The sequence below is a fragment of the Bufo gargarizans genome, chromosome 6 (assembly GCF_014858855.1).
Source record: "Bufo gargarizans isolate SCDJY-AF-19 chromosome 6, ASM1485885v1, whole genome shotgun sequence".
NCBI classification, from domain to species: Eukaryota; Metazoa; Chordata; class Amphibia; order Anura; family Bufonidae; genus Bufo; species Bufo gargarizans.
The window spans coordinates 237652354-237668997 of NC_058085.1; the positions used below are offsets into that span (position 1 = coordinate 237652354).

The following is a 16644-nucleotide window of genomic DNA, read 5'->3' on the forward strand; positions in this document are numbered from 1 at the left end:
ACACTGTTCAGAGAGGTGTACTGTTTTCCCTCCTTGTAAATCTCACATTTGATGATGGACCACAGGTTCTCAATGGGGTTCAGATCAGGTGAACAAGGAGGCCATGTCATTAGTTTTTCTTCTTTTATACCCTTTCTTGCCAGCCACGCTGTGGAGTACTTGGACGCGTGTGATGGAGCATTGTCCTGCATGAAAATCATGTTTTTCTTGAAGGATGCAGACTTCTTCCTGTACCACTGCTTGAAGAAGGTGTCTTCCAGAAACTGGCAGTAGGACTGGGAGTTGAGCTTGACTCCATCCTCAACCCGAAAAGGCCCCACAAGCTCATCTTTGATGATACCAGCCCAAACCAGTACTCCACCTCCACCTTGCTGGCGTCTGAGTCGGACTGGAGCTCTCTGCCCTTTACCAATCCAGCCACGGGCCCATCCATCTGGCCCATCAAGACTCACTCTCATTTCATCAGTCCATAAAACCTTAGAAAAATCAGTCTTGAGATATTTCTTGGCCCAGTCTTGACGTTTCAGCTTGTGTGTCTTGTTCAGTGGTGGTCGTCTTTCAGCCTTTCTTACCTTGGCCATGTCTCTGAGTATTGCACACCTTGTGCTTTTGGGCACTCCAGTGATGTTGCAGCTCTGAAATATGGACAAACTGGTGGCAAGTGGCATCTTGGCAGCTGCACGCTTGACTTTTCTCAGTTCATGGGCAGTTATTTTGCGCCTTGGTTTTTCCACACGCTTCTTGCGACCCTGTTGACTATTTTGAATGAAACGCTTGATTGTTCGATGATCACGCTTCAGAAGCTTTGCAATTTTAAAAATGCTGCATCCCTCTGCAAGATATCTCACTATTTTTGACTTTTCTGAGCCTGTCAAGTCTTTCTTTTGACCCATTTTGCCAAAGGAAAGGAAGTTGCCTAATAATTATGCACACCTGATATAGGGTGTTGAGGTCATTAGACCACACCCCTTCTCATTACAGAGATGCACATCACCTAATATGCTTAATTGGTAGTAGGCTTTCGAGCCTATACAGCTTGGAGTAAGACAACATGCATAAAGAGGATGATGTGGTCAAAAAACTCATTTGCCTAATAATTCTGCACTCCCTGTATATATATATATATATATATATATATATATATATTTGTGGTAGGAGCTAATCGAGGAACAGAGTAGGCATGCCTATGTACTGCCCTGAACCAACTGGCTGGAGTGTGCCCGGTGCCAGTGACGAGGTAAGGCCTAGATAAGTGGGCCACCTAGGAGGAGTGAATGAAAAAGGGGATGGGAGGGAGGGGCAAAGAACGGGCGCCCTCCTGCTTATACCAGAGGGTTTCAATAGGGTAGGTCGCTCCACCCACAATTACAGGCTGCACGCAGCCTTAACTATTTGTCGTAGGAGCTAATCGAGGAACAGAGTAGGCATGCCTATGTACTGCCCTGAACCAACTGGCTGGAGTGTGCCCGGTGCCAGTGACGAGGTAAGGCCTAGATAAGTGGGCAAAGAGAACCGGCCCGGAGTAGGGTGCAATGTGTTATTGGAGCATCATGGAACCCATGAAGCCCAAAGAACGAAAGGCTCTGACAATCTCAATTCGCGGATTGGGAATGTACCTAGCGTAGCAGGACGACCGCTAACGACCCACTTTGCGGATGACGTGGCCGATACCTGATGACTGGATGCTGCGGAAGCGGCCCCTACGTGGGGGGAGTGCCCGGATGACGTGCTAGGGTTGAACCCCAACCCAGCCGCCAGGGGGCGGATATCGGAGACAAACTGGGCCGAAGAAGGGGGGCCTACCGTTGATCGGGAGCAACGGGTCGTCTAACGCGGGAGACTGGAGTGAGGCCAGGAGCTCTTGGAGCGCCTTGACGGGACACCAACAGTTGGCCATAGGGAAGAACTCTACCTCGGTGGGAGGACCAGCCTGATTGGACTTGGTGGCTGGGATGGACAGTATAAGGTGGACCGAATGCCAGGCGAGATGTCGCCTGAGCAGGGTTGCACGGTTGACCGTGCCGCACGTGAACTCCCCAGGTCTAAGAACCCATAGGACCCTAGGTACATGGCTGCTTTGGTGATGATGCTTGCTGAGTGCCCAAAAGGGAGACCGTCTAGGGCTACGGACAATCTGCGGAAAGGCTCGCCTGACACGGGTTGCCTACGAACCTGGACCGCCGCGCTAACCCTGAGGGTGGCTTTGAGGCCTGATGGCCTCGTCCACCTCCCCCCGAGGATGGGTGTTTTTTTTTTTTTTTTTTCGGAGACTGAGGAGCCGGGAAGTGACAGTAAATGCACAGTTGAGGAACCCTAACAGGGACCGGAGCTCCCACTTGGACAGGACCCTGGAAGAAGTCGCGGAAGAAACGGCGGCCTGGATCTTAGCCAGCTTGGCGGCCGCCACGGGGGCCTCAAGCCTGGTGAAAAGCTGGAGCAACTAGCCCAGCCCAAGGGGACGCCCTGAGGTCCCTTGATGATCAGGAATCAGGGTGCAGACTGCCCAGGTGAGACTGAGCAAACCATGATGTAGCAAAGAACAGGAGAATGCCGCTTGAGTGGGAGCAGAGTACAATACCTGATGTAATAACAACTGTCAAGATAATGGGTGACCATGTCCAAACCCCCGTGATGCACCCGGATCCTATGCAATCAGGGATTCAAACATGCGGAACCCGAACTGGGTAAACAGGAACCATTGGATATTTCTGGAAAAACCCTGAGCGTTTCAGGCAAATATAACGGATCCAGAGTGATTCAGGCAAATGTGTACCACCAGTGGGAAAAGACCTGAGCGATTCAGGCAAATGCGAACAACCTGTGGGAAAAAGACCTTAGCGATTCAGGCAAATGCGAACAACCTGTGGGAAAAAGACCTGAGCGAATCGGGCAAATGCGAACAACCTGCGGGAAAAAGACCTGAGCGATTCAGGCAAATGCGAACAACCTGTGGAAAAAGAGCTGAGTGATTCAGGCACATGCGAACAACCTGTGGGAAGAAAGACCTGAGCGATTCAGGGAATACGTAACCTGAGTGAATCAAGAAAATACACACAACCTGGAAATACCGGCAACCTGAAAGAGACAGGAAAATACAAAACCTGAGCGATTCAGGGAAATCATGAACCCTGAGTGATTTGGGCACCTACATGAACCTGAGCGATCCAGAAACATGAACCCGGGCGATTTTGGAAACATAAACCCGAGTGATTCAGGTAAATACATGAACCTGAGTGTTTCAGGGAAATGCATGAACCCGAGCGATCCAGGAAACACGTAAACCCGCGCGACTCTGGGGAATTAGACCTGGGTGAATGAGTAAATATGTGAATTTCTGAGCTAATCCGGGAAATACATGAACCTGAGAATCAGAAGGAAACGGGAATGAACATGGTATAGAAAGGATCGCAACCTAACCGAATCAACGGACAGCGCTGCCGACTCCGGCGATACTGATGACCTAGGAATGGCAGCTTGTGAAGAACGAAGGAAGGCTCTGAGCTGCAGAGAAGCGTCACGCCGCTACTTGGCTGGAACTTACCTGAAACCCGGCCCCGTGGAGTGACCGGGCATGGAGGAGGCCTGCGACACAATTGAGGATGGATCGAAATTACGGTGGCCTGAGGCCCTGCTTACCTGAAAATAAGCTTGCGTTAGTACGAGACCCGGAGAGAGGTGCGATCTGGTGGCACTGGAAAGAGGCGATGGAGAACCGGGATGCAGCCTGGGCGCCATGGCCAACTGCTGGGTAACCCTGGACAGCCAGAATAAGAGCCCGAACTCGCGCCGCATGCAACAAACCTGCGGAAAACAGAAATCCAGGGAACACACAAGACCCGAGCGATCCAGGGAACATTTCCCCCTTAGTGAGTAAGGGAAGGCATAACACCAGAGCAATCCAGGGAACCTGGCCCCTGAGTCACTTAGGGAAGACATGACACATGCAATTTGGGAACATGACACCTATGAATTGGAGAAAACATAACCCTGAGCGATTCAGGGAAGACATGACACATGCGATTCTTGGGTAAATGACACCTGCAATTTGGAGAAAACATAACCCTGAGCGATTCAGGGAAGACATGACACATGCGATTTGGAGAAAAAACATGTCGCCTGAGCAAATCAGGGAAGAGAACCAAGCTACTAACTTCTGCAGTGAGATGAAGACCTATGAACGGGAGCTCGTGAAGACGAATACTTAACGCAGTGACAGGGTGTAACAGCAGCCTCGTGGCTGGATCTTACCTGGACAAGGAGGAAACTTTGGTGCAACGATAGTGGCTTGCTTGCAGCTCTGGTGGCCGAGGCCCTGTTTATGTGAAGAAATAAGCTGTGTTCGGACCGATACCCAGCGAGGGATGCGAACAGCTAGTCCCTCATGCAGCGAACGGGTGCGTGACCCTGACCCATACGAACCTGGACCGGAACCGTGCCCGAGGGACTCAGGGAACACATGACACCCGGGTTTATACTGCACATGACACCTGACCAACACGGGGAACACATGCCCCCCAAATGAACAGGGAACACATGACCCCTGAACGCACAGGAAACACAAGACGCCCGGCCAACCAAGGGGATCCATGATACCCGAGCGAACAGGGAACACATGTCCCCCGAATGAACAAGGGACACATGACCCCTGAGTGACCCAGTGAACACGCAACACCAACACGAAGCCGGGCAGACACCGCACCTGAATGACTTGAGGGAAAACATGATATCTGAGCGATTCAGGGAAGACATTAACGCCAGAGCGAATCAGGGCAGATACCACCTGAGTAAACCAGAGAAGACATTACACCTGAGCGAACCAGAGAAGACATTACACCAGAGCGAACCAGAGAAGACATTACACCTGAGCGAACCAGAGAAGACATTACACCTGAGCGAACCAGAGAAGACATTACACCAGAGCGAACCAGAGAAGACATTACACCAGAGCGAACCAGAGAAGACATTACACCTGAGCGATTCAGGGAGACATTACACCTGAGCGATTCAGGGAGACATTACACCTGAGCGATTCAGGGAGACATTACACCTGAGCGATTCAGGGAGACATTACACCTGAGCAATTCAGGGAGACATTACACCTGAGCGATTCAGGGAGACATTACACCTGAGCGATTCAGGGAGACATTACAACTGAGTGATTCAGGGAAGACATCTACCAGTAAGAATCAGGAAGTCATTTCCACCTGAGCGTTTCAGGGGAGACCCTCACACCTGAGTACTTTGGTAAGACATTGTGCCTGAGCGATTCAGGGAAGACATGACACCTGGGTGGTACAGGGAAACATTGCAATAGAGCGGTTTGGGGACCTCATTTCATTTGAGCGAAACAGGGATTACTTGCACCTGAGCGAGTCAGGGAGTACATTATACCTGAGTGAATCAGGAACGACATTACACCTGAGCGATTCAGGGGACAAATGACACCTGGTGGTTGCAGGGACGACATGACAACTGTGCAGATCGGGAAACACGTGATACTTGGGTGGTACCACGAATGACGTTACCCTGAGCAATTCAGGGAAAAACGGGACCCCTGGGTGACCTAAGGGCAGCCGCACCGGACGCGAGGCCCAGGTACCAGACCCCCGACCTCAAGGAACGACAGCCCTCACTCACCCAGGGGGTGAAGATCGGTCAACGTAATGGCGTGGTTGGCAGGCGCCCAGCCTGGCAGTAAATCACGATTCCCCTTTTTTTTTTTTTTACCAGCATTGCGGGGGTTAACAGGCAGCAGGCCAACAGCCAGAAATGAGCACGGTATTGAATCAAAGGTTCCCCTTTTTTTTTTTTTTTTCCAGCAGTGCGGGGGTTAACGGGCAGCAGGCCAACAACCGGTATGGATGCCATGGTGCCGCTGCTAACATTGACTAAGTGGGAACGCCCCCTGACTTGAATGAACCATGGCCCGATATGCAGCTGTGCCAGTCGTCCCCGGCTGCCCCCCTCTCTCTCAGTGAGGCGCGCCGCCCCAAATTGCGGCACATGCCCCGGAGGGACCGGTACCTGGAGGCGGGGGAGGCGTCGCAATGTGCAGTCGCAGTGGCGGGCAGTGCGGGGGTTAACGGGCAGCTGCTGCGCTGCTAGTCCTGGACCCTACGGAGCTTCAGGCCGGCTTGAAACGGGGAACACGAGGTGCCGGTGGCAGGCGCGTCCGGCTGGGCCGCAGAGCGGTAATACAGGAGGCGACGCGGCTGGCTGCACGAACCGGGGTGACGAAACGACGGAAGATGCGACCGGAAGTGACGTCCGGCGCTGATGCTGCTGAGGCAAAGAAACGGGCGCCCTCCTGCTTATACCAGAGGGTTTAAATAGGGTAGGTCGCTCCACCCACAATTACAGGCTCCACGCAGCCTTAACTATATATATATATATATATATATATATATATATATGAACAAAATATAAAAGGGAAAGGAAACACTTATCTTCAATGAAGCTTTGGTAGAACCAGGAACTCAGCCGAGACCCAAACACAAGCTAACCACAAGTCCAACAGAAGCTATAAACCGCAAAGCATAGTAGGAGAAACAACAATAAATAGAGAAGGTAAAATGACCACAATAGTCACACCTGGGGAAAAAAGGTGTGGCAAACACCAGAAACAACACAGACGTCATATAATCCAAAAGGAAAACATGTCAGATCAAACCACTTGTTGCCAGTCTCACAGATCTCCTGCCACCTGTCGCAAGAACATCAGTGTGTCTCTGTACGTCCGTGACAGAGCTCCAAAAGAAATACTGAGCAGCAGCCTCCTGTCATTCACTATGACAGGGGCTGCCGCACACAAGCTCCAGCTCCTCTGATCGCCGCACGGGGGAGCTGGAGCACTACCATAAATGCGTGCTTCCAGTATTTACAGCGCTTCGATGCTGTGGTGAGGATTGACCATGGCATCTGAAGTGTAAAATATCTGGTACCAGCAATACCGCCGCTTGCAGACATTAGCCACGGGTGTCTGCTGTATGAAATATCATTAAAGACCCGTCTCCCAATATTTGTATTAATTATATTGCCTGGGGTTAGGACAGCAAGGACATGCTGACAGGCTTTCTTTATCTTCCTTCACACACAGCTACAGTTATCATCCAGACACCTCCCCGCAACGCTCACCTCTCCAGTCAGCAGCTCACTGATCTTGTTGGTGAGGTTCAGGATCTCCTGATAGTTGTTTCTCTCATGTATCAGTGAATGAGGCGGAGGCACCATGATAGGATCCCAGTTCCTACTGCATCCTTCACCCTCCTTAGTTATCTTCTTCAGTGTTACATAATCCTGTGCATGGAGATAGAAACACTGATATCACTTTATACATCCCTTCACCTCTCCAGTCTTGTCCTTGCTTTATTAAGAGATACAAGAAATGGCATATGACATTTTTCCAGAACCTTTTACCTCTCCAGTCAGCAGGTAGATGATCTCTAGGGTGAGGTTTAATATTGTCTCAGTCATCTGTTTTCTGTCCTTTTCCATCCTTAGTAGGTCAGTCTGTAAAAGTTCTATCTGCTTCCTTAAAGGAACCAAAAGGGAAAGTAAGAGGAACCAAGATGACACTTGGAGAAACATATTATAGGAAGCATACTTTGCAACTGATTGGAAGTTATAAGGGAAACACACAGGAACATGTCTATGGTAGATCAGATAATGCATGAATAATGGCAAGATGCAAGTGACTTTTTGATAACACTCCACATACTGTAAATGGCATCCCATATAATGCCCTACCATAGAGTGTACAAATAACTATACAATAGCTAATAGGTCTGTTATACAGTAGACAAATATCAGAGCTAAAATATGAACAATATAAAGTGGGAGTCACCATGCTGAGCTGGTCAAGTAAAGTGGTTGTCTGTGATTTAAGAAAGTTACCGAAGATTTACTTTTTAAGTTCCCCACTAATACCACTGAGGTGGTCTCCATTAGTCCTGCAGACATCTCACACATCATTAACATGACCATTAAAGCCAATTACTGTCTTCAGCTGAGAAGACTGCATGTACAGCACATGATAGCTGAGACCATTGATGAGCTCAGCAGTCACATGATTTATGTACATTTCTCCAGGAGTGGTGGGGACCAGAGGAACAGCAGCACTACAGTGGCATGGGATTTGAGGGGTCAGTTATGATTTTTTTTTAACCATTTCTTGCTCTAAGGCAGCTTTCTTACAATCCTGGACAGCCCCTTTAATAATATGATTACATGTGATGAGATTCAAATGATCACAGCACTCATCTATCACTGGCTTTCACAGGGTGCTCGTCTAGATTGGTCCCCAACTCCACCTTGGGAACTATTTCGTCCTTATATATACAAATTGACTGCACTCCAGAGTTGAAGGTGAAGTAATTAATGATTTTATTCAGCCGGACATAATTCCAGGCAACATATCAGGCTATATGCAGCCCTTCATCAGGCCGGCTTGCACGCTGATGCTCCCCACATTAGGCCTGATGAAGGGCTGCATATAGCCCGAAATGTTGCCTGAAATTATGTCCGGCTGAATAAAATCATTAATTACTTCACCTTCAACTCTGGAGTGCTGTCAATTTGTATATATAATGATTACATGTGATAACATTCACCCCAGTATTTTCTGATCAATAATTATAAGATGCACCTATGTTTTTGAGGAGGAAAATAAGAAAAATAAAATGTAACCAAAAGGTGTGCTTTTGGTGGGTTTAGAACTAATGGTGGTCAGTGCATGACACTACTATGGGGGATGTGTGGATGGCACTGTTATGGGGGGGATCTGTGGATGGCACTGTTATGGGGGGGATCTGTGGGTGGCACTGTTATGGGGGGGATGTTATGGGGGGATCTGAGGGGGGCATCTGTGGATGGCACTGTTATGGGGGAGTGATCTGTGGATGGCACTGTTATGGGGGAGTGATCTGTGGATGGCACTGTTATGTGGGGGTGATCTGTGGATGACACTGTTATGGGGGGGTGATCTGTGGATGACACTGTTATGGGGGAGGGGGATCTGTGGATGGCACTGTTGTGGGGGGTGGATCTGTGGATGGCAGTGCTATATATGTGTCACCCACAGATCCCCCACCCCATAACAGTGCCATCCACATATCCCCCAACCCATAATAGTGGCATCCACAGATGCCCTAATATACCGGAGCTAAACCTGTGGGAGGGGCCGGTCCGGTGTGATAGAAACTGTCACTGTACTCCGGCCCCACTGCTCACTCACTTCCTTAATGCCTAAATCTTTTTATAATAATAACTTTCATTGAAGTTCCGATCCTCAGCCCAATCTGTACTACTTACTAAATGTCCTGTAGCATGCAGAGCAGGGCGGGCGGCCAGCCGTAACTCACTGAGGTCACGTGCCTGCGCCGCCTACTTTATGAATAACGTAGGCAGCGCTGGCATGTGACATCAGTGAGTTACGGCCGGCCGCCCTGCTCTACCTGCTACAGGACATTTGGTAAGTAGTACAGATGGGGCTGGGGATCGTAACTTCAATTAAACGTATTATTATAAAAGGTTTAGGCATTAAGGAAGTGAGTGAGCGGTGGGGCCGGAGTACAGTGACGCACCTGGTATGGGGTCAAATTGTATAAGCTCTGTGAAAGGGCCACAGGCTATACGCACAAATTTCGTGTCTATGAGGGTAAAGATCAGACCCTGGAGCCAGTCGGTTGCCCTGACTACCTGGGGAGCAGTGGGAAGACTGGGACTTGGTGTCACCCTTATTTGGCAAGGGGTACCATCTTTATGTGGACAATTTCTACACAAGTGTGCCCCTCTTCAGGCATTTGTTTCTAGAACAGATTGGCTGCTGTGGCACCACGTGACCTAGTCACCGGGGCTTCCCCAATGGCTCGTTACCACCCGTCTTGCAAGGGGGGAGAGGGCTGCCTTGTGTAACGAAGAACTGCTTGTGGTGAAATGGAGAGACAAGCGTGACGTTTACATACTCTCCTCCATTCACGCAGACACGACAATCTAAATTGAACGAGCAACTGGAGTCATTGAAAAGCCCCTCTGTATCCACAACTATAATTCGCTCATGGGAGGGGTGGACTTCAATGACCAGATGTTGGCTCCTTATTTACTCTCCCGCAGGACCAGACGCTGGTATAGGAAGGTGTCTGTATACCTAATTCAATTGGCTGTCTATAATAGTTTTGTTCTCTACAGTAAGGCTGGGAGAACAGGATCCTTCCTCAAATTTCAGGAAGAGCTCATCGAGAACCTCCTGTATTCAGGAGGTTCCGTGGCCCCAACCACCAGTGTAGTGAGCCGTCTACACGAGCGACATTTCCCCAATGTCGTTGCTGGTACCTCAAACCAAGCGCCATCCCGAAGAAAATGTCGCGTCTGTAGCAGGAGTGGAATAAGGCGTGACACCCGCTATTTCTGTCCTGACTGCCCTGATCACCCTGCCCTATGCTTAGGGGAGTGTTTCCGGAAGTACCACACACAGGTACACTATTAGTATAGGGATTGCGTGACACAGGACAGGCACACAGGGGTCTTAGGGCCCTTTCACTCACAGCTGCTGCAAACCTCTCCTTTCACCTGGGACAAAGTGCATAATGTACTTCGCCACATCTCTGGGCGATTTGCGCTTTGCACATTGTCCCGTGGGGAAGGAGAGGTTTGTCCTATAAAGGTAAAAAAATAAAAAAAATCACAGGTAAGCAAAAAAGTAAATGTTCCAAAAGTTCAATAAAGTTTATAAAAGTTAATGTTCCGTTTCAAATGTTATATAAAGTTAATGTTAATAAATGTATTGCGTTGCGTCCTGTTTTTTTTTTGTTTTGTTTTTTTACCTTCTAGGTGGACCAACCGATCAACCAGCTGCAGCACTGATGTGCATTCTGACAGAAGCATTGCGCTGCTGTCAGATTATACAAGTCAGTGTATGCGGCGCTGCAAGACAAGATTTCTCCTCTGCAGTATAAAAGATACGTTTGCCGAGGCTTATGAGCTGAGGGGCGGTGTTCATATGCTTTGGCAAACATTTTTTTATAAAAAAATAAAAAATTCCGGCAATAATTTATTCATCCACATCGATTAATGTGAATGGAGAAATAGGGTTTGCCAGGGCATATGAGCTGAGTGGGTTTGGATTTTGGGCGGTGCTCCTATGTCCTGGCAGACGCCTTTCCCCTCCTTTTTTTTTTTTGCAAATTTTTTGGCAGAGATTTTTTCATCCACATTGATCGATGCGAATGAAGAAATCTGTGCCGTTCATTTTTTCTTTCAGCCCAGAGGCTAAACGAAAAAAAATATATCTCATTACCCGTATGCTCAATATAAGGAGAATAGCAGAAACTCCTAATGCTGGCCATACATCTAATGATTACGTTGACCCTCAAATGCCAGGGCAGTACAAACACCCCACAAATGACCTCAGTTTGGAAAGAAGACACCCCAAGGTATTCGCTTAGGGGCATATTGAGTCCATGAAAGATTGAACTTTTTGTCCGAAGTTAGCGGAAAGGGAGACTTTGTGAGAAAAAAAATATAAAAAAATCAATTTCCGCTAACTTGTGCCAAAAAAAAAAATAATCTTCTATGAACTCGCCATGCCCCTCACTGAATACCTTGGTGTGTCTTCTTTCCAAAATGGGGTCACATGTGGGGTATTTATACTGCCCTGGCATTTTAGGGGCCCTAAGGTGTGAGAAGAAGTCTGGAATCCAAATGTCTAAAAATGCCCTCCTAAAAGGTACTCATTGGAATTTGGGCCCCTTTGCGCACCTAGGCTGCAAAAAAGTGTCACACATGTGGTATCTCCGTACTCAGGAGAAGTTGGGCAATGTGTTTTGGGGTGTCTTTTTACATATACCCATGCTGGGTAAGAGAAATAGCTCTGCAAAATGACAACTTTGTATACATTTTTTGGGAAAAGTTGACTTTTACAGAGATATTTCTCTCACCCAGCATGGGTATATGTGAAAATACACCCCAAAACACATTTCCCTACTTCTCCTAAGTACGGCGATAACACATGTGTGACAATTTTTTGCAGCCAAGATGCACAAAGGCACCCAAATTCCAATGAGTACTTTCAGGATTTTACAGGGCATTTTTAAGCATTTGGATTCCAAACTACTTCTCACGCTTTAGGGCCTCTAAAATGCAAGGGGAGTATAAATACCCCACATGTGACCCCATTTTGGAAAGAAGACACCCCAAGGTATTCCGTGAGGGGTATGGTGAGTTCATGTAAAATTTTATTTTTTGTCACAAGTTAGTGGAATATGAGACTTTGTAAGGAAAAAAATAAAAATAAAATAATTTTCTGCTAACTTGTGACAAAAAATAAAAACTTCCATGAACTCACTATGCCCATCAGCGAATACCTTAGGGTTTCTACTTTCCGAAATGGGGTCATTTGTGGGGTGTTTCTACTGTCTGGGCATTGTAGAACCTCAGGAAACATGACAGGTGCTCAGAAAGCCAGAGCTGCTTCAAAATGTGGAAATTCACATTTTTGTACCATAGTTTGTAAACGCTATAACTTTTGCGCAAACCAATAAATATACACTTATTGCATTTTTTTTTCTTAAAGACATGTAGAACAATAAATTTAGAGAAAATTTTATATAGAAATGTAGTTTTATTTGAAAAATTTTACAACTGAAAGTGAAAAATTTAATTTTTTTTTGCAAAAATTTCGGTCAATTTCGATTAATAACAAAAAAGTAAAAATGTCAGCAGCAATGAAATACCACCAAATGAAAGCTCTATTAGTGAGAAGAAAAGGAGGTAAAATTCATTTGGGTGGTAAGTTGTATGCAATAAACCATGAAAGTAGTGTAGTGCAGAATTGTAATAAGTGGTCTGGTCATTAAGGGGGTTTAAGCTAGGGAAGCTGAGGTGGTTAATGCCGGATTGTATCAAGAGACTGTTTATTGCCTATGGGTGTACTGTAATCTAGGGTAATCATCAGTAAAGTGCCATTTGGAGTTTCATCCTGCTTGCCTCAGACTCAATTCCTCTATTAACACTTTAGTAAATGGTCACGATTACAAGGGACATTGCCACTGGCACATTAATACAGACCACCAAGGGCACCTCAAACCACCATCTGGCCAATGTCCCTTACATCAGAGTGCGCCCCAGAGAATCCTTGTGCCATTCTCCTTTTCACTTATGCTAGCCTGCCCAGGGACGACAAACTGTGAGTAACCAGAACTGTATTTACCTCGGCCCACCTATTGCTCACACCGTAACCTCACACATAATTCCCCTGCAAGGTCTGGCATACCGCACATCCACAATGAACCAAGCTTTAAAATTATCATGTTATTTAGCTTCATGGTAAATGGCCTAAAAGAACTAAAAAACAAGAAACTAAAAAACAATACCAGAATTGCTGTTTTTTTTTTTTTTTAAATAAACTTAGCAATCAAAAATGGAATAAAAAAATATCAAAATTTGGTATTGCCGTAATCATATTGACCTGCAGAATAATGTTAACCTGTCATTATTGCACATTATAACTGAAACCCAAGATATTAAACCACAACACTGCAGAACTGCTGAGTTTTTAGTACACACCACAAACAAAAATAATAATAAAAATTAATAAATTATATAAATACACACCCACAAACATATAAAAAAATTATATCATCATATTCTACATATCCTAGGAAAAATAAGAAGGGAATAATATAAATGCAGACCACATGATCTTCTATGTTTATATACAACCCTGTATTATATATATATACACACTATAGGTATACACTGTATATAACACGCACTTATATTACATATCCAATATTATAATATTTAATATACTAACATTATCTACAACCCTGCAGTCTACATACACAATATTCCCAGGACATAACAATGAATACAGATGAGGTGACACTTACCTATTGATAGCCAGCACCAGACAGCTGGAGCTACAGGACCTTCATGATGTAATGGTCATGTGATCAGTCACATGTCTGGGAGGAGTCAGGCTACAGGCAATGCTGAGGCGAAAGGTACTTAAGGACCTTTGATGATGTTATGATCATGTGATCAGTCACATGTGTGGGAGGAGTCAGGCTACAGGAAAAGCTGCTGCTAAAGGACTCAGAGGTCAAGGACCTGTGATGATGTCATGATCATGTGATCAGTCATGTGTGGGAGGAGTCAGTCTCCAAGATGTGCAGCCAGAGGAGTTTCATGTAGTTGTACTAATTATGTGACAATGACCTCATGAGCGGGGTATACAGATGTGCGCTTTATGAGCCTTTGGAAAATGTCAGCACTGCCTGCTCTACACAGCTCTTGGCCAGTTGATTATTTGGGGCTGAAGTTGGTTTTGTATTTGTCAGTTTCTTTTATTTGCATCATTTGTATTTTAGTTTATTTCAATCAATTTTGAGGAGACCTTACCACCAGTAATAAAATAAAAAGTTGCAGTGAGCGTTCTGAAGGGAAATTAGTTGAACGCAGCATTAAAATAGAAATGACAGGCACACAAATCGGCAAAAAAGCGTGATTTTAATAACTAAATCCAGGTGATATACTTAGTGTCAATCCGTCAGGTATTCATTCTGTGGGATATTCTCAAATCATGACAGGTAGGTGGGTCCCGAGGTTTGGAGTTGAGGAACACTGAACTAAATGATCTCACACTGCGATCATACAGAGGGTGATGCCCTGCATCAGATACAGTTGAGATCAGCCTGGCTTAAACAGGTTCTGGGCACAAGAACTGGCATCAAAGTGGGCAAATAGACACATTTCACTCATATGAATAAGTTATTGGTGTTATTAAAAGGTTAAGCGAATTCAGGCCACTGTTCTCACACTGCCAACATACAAAGGGTGATGCCTCACATCAGATACAGTAGACAACCTATTACACCTATTGTCTGCGGGCTCTCGAAGGTTCACAAGGGGGTCTCGCCTACCCCACCGAGACTTATTGTCTCAGGTGTGGGTTCCCTTTGTGAAAATCTGGGAGACTGGTTAGACAATTTACTACAACCCTTAGTATGCAGAGTACCAGGCTTTTTAAAAGGACAGAAAATAAGTATTGCGCAATATGGAACATAGAACTGACTGATGGCTTAGCTGTGATGTAACAGCTCTGTATCCATCATTACCACATTGGTTAATAATGGAAGCTTTGGAATTTCATTTGAGAGCTTATAGTGAATACTCATTGATTCTCATACACTTTATTTTAGAAATTACTGTTTTTGTAATAAAACATTTTTCTTCTTTTTTTTGGATAATATTAGGTGGTACGGCAGATACATCAATGACCTGCTATTTATTTGGCAAGGAGATCTGTCTGCCATACCCCCTTTTATATCCTATTTAAATAATAATAACTACAATCTTGCATTTACCCATACTGTAGATGAATATGAAATTACATTTTTAGACCTAAAATTACAGGGTATACCAAATCAGGGGATAATCACAACTACATATAGAAAACCCATCTCAGGTAATGCAATTCTTTTTTTTAATTTTTTTTATAAATTCTTTATTTTGGATATTATTATTTTTTTACAAAGCATATTTTGACATGTTAAAACAGATGGCAGTGGTACATAAGATTTTGAAAAGCATATGGTTGTGTGATGCTTATACATATTCCCAAATACCACCCTCAAGATTTAAACCATCAGATCATGTCTCAACTAGCCAATATTGGAAACATATAAACAAATAATAATAATAAAAAAATTGAAAAAATAAAGATATCTTGCTCTCTCGGACCCATCTAATCCCTTATACTTTACGAGTTACTGCGATACCTCCCCATCCTCCCTAACAGTAAGGGCTGTTTCACATGAGCGGATGCCATGCGTGACATCCGCTGCGTGAATGACAGCCAAGACCCGCTGCGGACAGCAGACGCACGGAGCATTAACATGATTGATAATGCTCCGTGCCTCTCTGGGATCTCTTTACTACGAAATCACAGTGACAACTTTATCTCACCGTGATTTTGTAGTAAAGAGATCACAGAGAGGCATGGAGCATTATCAGTCATGTTAATGCTCCGTGCTTCTGCTGTCCGCAGCGGGTCTTGGCTGTCATTCACGCAGCAGATGTCACGCACGGCATCCGCTCGTGTGAAACAGCCCTAAGGGGATGAAGGGCTTGAGGAGACAGTTGAAGGGACCAAAAGGTAAAAATGAAAAAGAAAAAAGGGAGGTTAAAGGGTTATTCCCATCTTCAGTTTTCATACTTACCTTCGTCCAGTGCAACGTTCACTTCCTGGATTCGGTGGTGCTTGATTGACGTCTTCAACCGGCGGGCCGCGCTTGCGCAGAAGTTTTTCTCCCAGCCGGGCCGCGCAATGTCCTAAACACGCACGCCGCCGAGCATGCGTCATGGTGACTTATTCCTGGCCTGTATAGTACAGAGCCGGTGTGCACGTTCGCACCTTAAACTCACCTTAATCCACTTGTTCGCGCAGCCGACATCTCTTCTGTCTTCATCTGTGAGGAATAGGACCTTTGATGGCGTCACGGCGTTGATCACATGGTCCATCACATGATCCATCACCATGGTAATGGATTATGTGATGGACCATGTGATGAGCGTAGTGACGTCATCAAAGGTCCTATTCCTCACAGATGAAGACAGAAGAGATGCCGGCTGCGCGAACAAGTGGAT

At 45.9% G+C, this 16644-nt stretch overlaps 1 protein-coding gene across 1 annotated transcript in view; it reads right to left on the minus strand.

Moving 5' to 3' along the window:
* LOC122941337 (gastrula zinc finger protein XlCGF57.1-like) overlaps positions 1-13915 on the minus strand; it is a 68151-nt gene extending 54236 nt beyond the window's left edge. Inside the window, exons 1-3 of the mRNA XM_044298479.1 lie at positions 13887-13915; positions 7417-7531; positions 7135-7296 (exon numbers count right to left, since the gene is read on the minus strand). Of these exons, the coding sequence (XP_044154414.1) occupies positions 7135-7296; positions 7417-7494 (240 nt within the window). The 5' untranslated portion in view covers positions 7495-7531; positions 13887-13915. The remainder of the gene's footprint in view (positions 1-7134; positions 7297-7416; positions 7532-13886) is intronic.
* Between the last annotated feature and the right edge of the window lie 2729 nt (positions 13916-16644).